The 2,481-nt window shown below is 49.2% G+C and overlaps 1 protein-coding gene across 1 annotated transcript in view; it reads right to left on the reverse strand.

Annotated features, from left to right (window-relative positions):
• The window catches only part of NIPSNAP3A (nipsnap homolog 3A), a 24,473-nt gene that overhangs the window by 17,488 nt on the left and 4,504 nt on the right, over nt 1-2,481 (reverse strand). The window contains exon 2 of the mRNA XM_018565470.1: nt 1,451-1,658. Coding sequence (XP_018420972.1) covers nt 1,451-1,658 — 208 coding nt within the window. The remainder of the gene's footprint in view (nt 1-1,450; nt 1,659-2,481) is intronic.

Here is a 2,481-nt window from a genome sequence, read left to right on the forward strand (position 1 = left end):
CTGTCACCTCCCTCTCTCCGCGACGGCCGCTGATCGTTCCTGTCCCAGGAGTTCTAGCACAGTGCTGTGCTAGAACTCCTATGTTGGAGGTGACAGGGTCAATAAGGAGTACCTGTCTCCTCCAAATGCTATCACACAGGGGATTGTTATCCCCTGTCTGATAGCAATACAGTTAAGTTTAGAAAAAAAAATAAACTAAATTAAAAATGTAAAAATAAAAAAGGCGATTAAGTAAAAATAATAAAACAAATGAATTTTTTTTTACAAAGTAAATAAAAATTGAAAAAAAATAAAACCAGCCCCGCTGACCCCATCTGCATGCGAATAAACACGTAGTGTTTTCAACTGCGATCGTGTGAAACCGCATGGGCAGGGCGGTATTGGAGCAGGAAAACGCGTAATCTGCCTGTACCTATTTTCACGACATGCACCGCGCAGTGTTTTCAACCGTGATCGTGTGGTAGCGCCCAGGCGGTATTGCAGCAGGAAAATGCGCAATCTGCCTGGCACGACTGTGGTGCCATTAGAAAATGTTGGCACTGACCACGCAATCGGCAGTGGTGTGCGATCCGTGACTTCCCCGTCATCGTGCACGAAACCGAGCGGATGGCTGGCTGGTCACGGAATCGCACACCACCGCCGATCGTGCTGTGAGTGCCATTATTTTCTAATGGCACCCCAGTCGTAACCCCATACATGCGGATGCAACCGCACATGATCGCACGTCCAAGGAATCCCCAAGTCTGCACCAACCCTAAAAGGGTATATTCACTTTCCCAAGTAATTTGGGAAAATGGAATTACCCGCACAAATCTCCCTCCCACTATACTTACCTTTCGGCGAACGGTCCTTCCCTTCCACCAGTTTGGGTGTACGATCTGTACCTGTTCCATGTATTCTAAATTTCGCATTTTAGCACTGCTAAATACAGTTTTGGTTAAAATGATTTCTTTGTTCCAGGACCAGAGCAGACGCACTGGCTGAATGCCCTTCGTGGTAGAGCAGGAGGAGACGGGGCGGAGTGGCAGGGGGCGGAGACAGGAGATGGGCGGACATCGAAGAGTCGGGGTGAGGATGGAGGAGACTGGAGGGCCGATGACTGTAGCGGAGGAGGCGGGGCAAAGGCGCAAGATGGAGGAGACTCCAGAAGCAAAGTTGATTGGGTGCCGAGGCAGTGGAGGAGGCCTTTTTTCAGGAGACAACTGTGCTGGCAGGGCCCAGCATAGATTCTGCACAGCCTCCCTGAGATCCGGCAGACTGCAGGGTCTCTGCAGGAGACAGCTTCCTGAGACCGGTGGGGGCGCAAAATTTTGTTCTGCCTGTAGCTCTGGTTACGCCACTGATCAAGTTGATTCGGCCCCTGCTTTAGTCCTTGGACAAGTAGTTTTTTCAAAAATTTCCACACCCCTGTACACACACACACACACACACACTATATTAACCTCCTTACCGTATTTCCATATATGCAGCACCTTATTCAGACCACCTAATTCATATGTCCAGTAGCCAATCAACTCTGAATGTGCCATTCGCAGATGAAAATTCTCATTTGTTAGCTTTGTGAATTGGGTCATCATTGAAGGCTTGATAGAGTAGGTGCGGAATTCATAGAAATCAGTATCATGTTGACGTGGGCCTGTTGCAAAGGCTGCTTTAGCCTGAAGGAGAAAAATAAGCATTTTATAAAGCCACCTTTAAAACAGAAATACTGAATATCTCAAAACAATATAAACATAGTAACACAAATTCTTGTAACCTTCTGCTGAACGTAGCCAGGGCCTGCGTTCCAAAGGAATGGAAAGATACCTCGCAAATGCAGGAAAACCTGGTTCTACTACCGTAGCATGAGATCCAATTCTCTCCAGAACACAGGATAAAACAGTAACCACCACAGGCCCTGGATCTTTCACCATCCCTTACCGATCAAACCCACAATGCCCTGCCCAGATCTACACCCCCAGCCCCCCCCCTTTTTTTCCCCACTTCCTTCCATTTCTCCTACACACACACACTTTCCCTTTCCCTTTCCCCCTAGCCTCTCCCAACATACCCCCTTCTCTTACCCTCCACTCTCTAAATAGCCCAATAGCCCATACAGTAGGCGAAGGCAGTACAGCGGCTCAGCCAAGCCGAAGGCATATGCTTCGGTTCAACTGAGGCAAAGTGATGGCCAAAGCAGGAAGAACGGCCTGCCAAGGGGCCAACCGTTCTCCACGCAAATGGCAGCTGAGCGGAGTCAGCCGTGATCTCATGGCTGGCTCCGCCCAGTTGTAATGACAGATCACGTCCCCAAATCACCTGGGGACGCTGATCTGTCATTAAACAAACAATAACAACTGGGTGGGGCCTGCCATTACATCATAGCTGGCTTCGCCCAGTTGTTATTCATTGGCCAGGACCTGCTAGAAGACTCTGGAAGGTTCCGGCCAATAGGAAACAGTTGGGCGGAGCTAGCTGTCACCGCTAGCTCCGCCCAATTGG

Source organism: Nanorana parkeri, unplaced genomic scaffold (genome assembly GCF_000935625.1).
Source record: "Nanorana parkeri isolate BGI_ZX_2015 unplaced genomic scaffold, ASM93562v1 scaffold850, whole genome shotgun sequence".
NCBI classification, from domain to species: Eukaryota; Metazoa; Chordata; class Amphibia; order Anura; family Dicroglossidae; genus Nanorana; species Nanorana parkeri.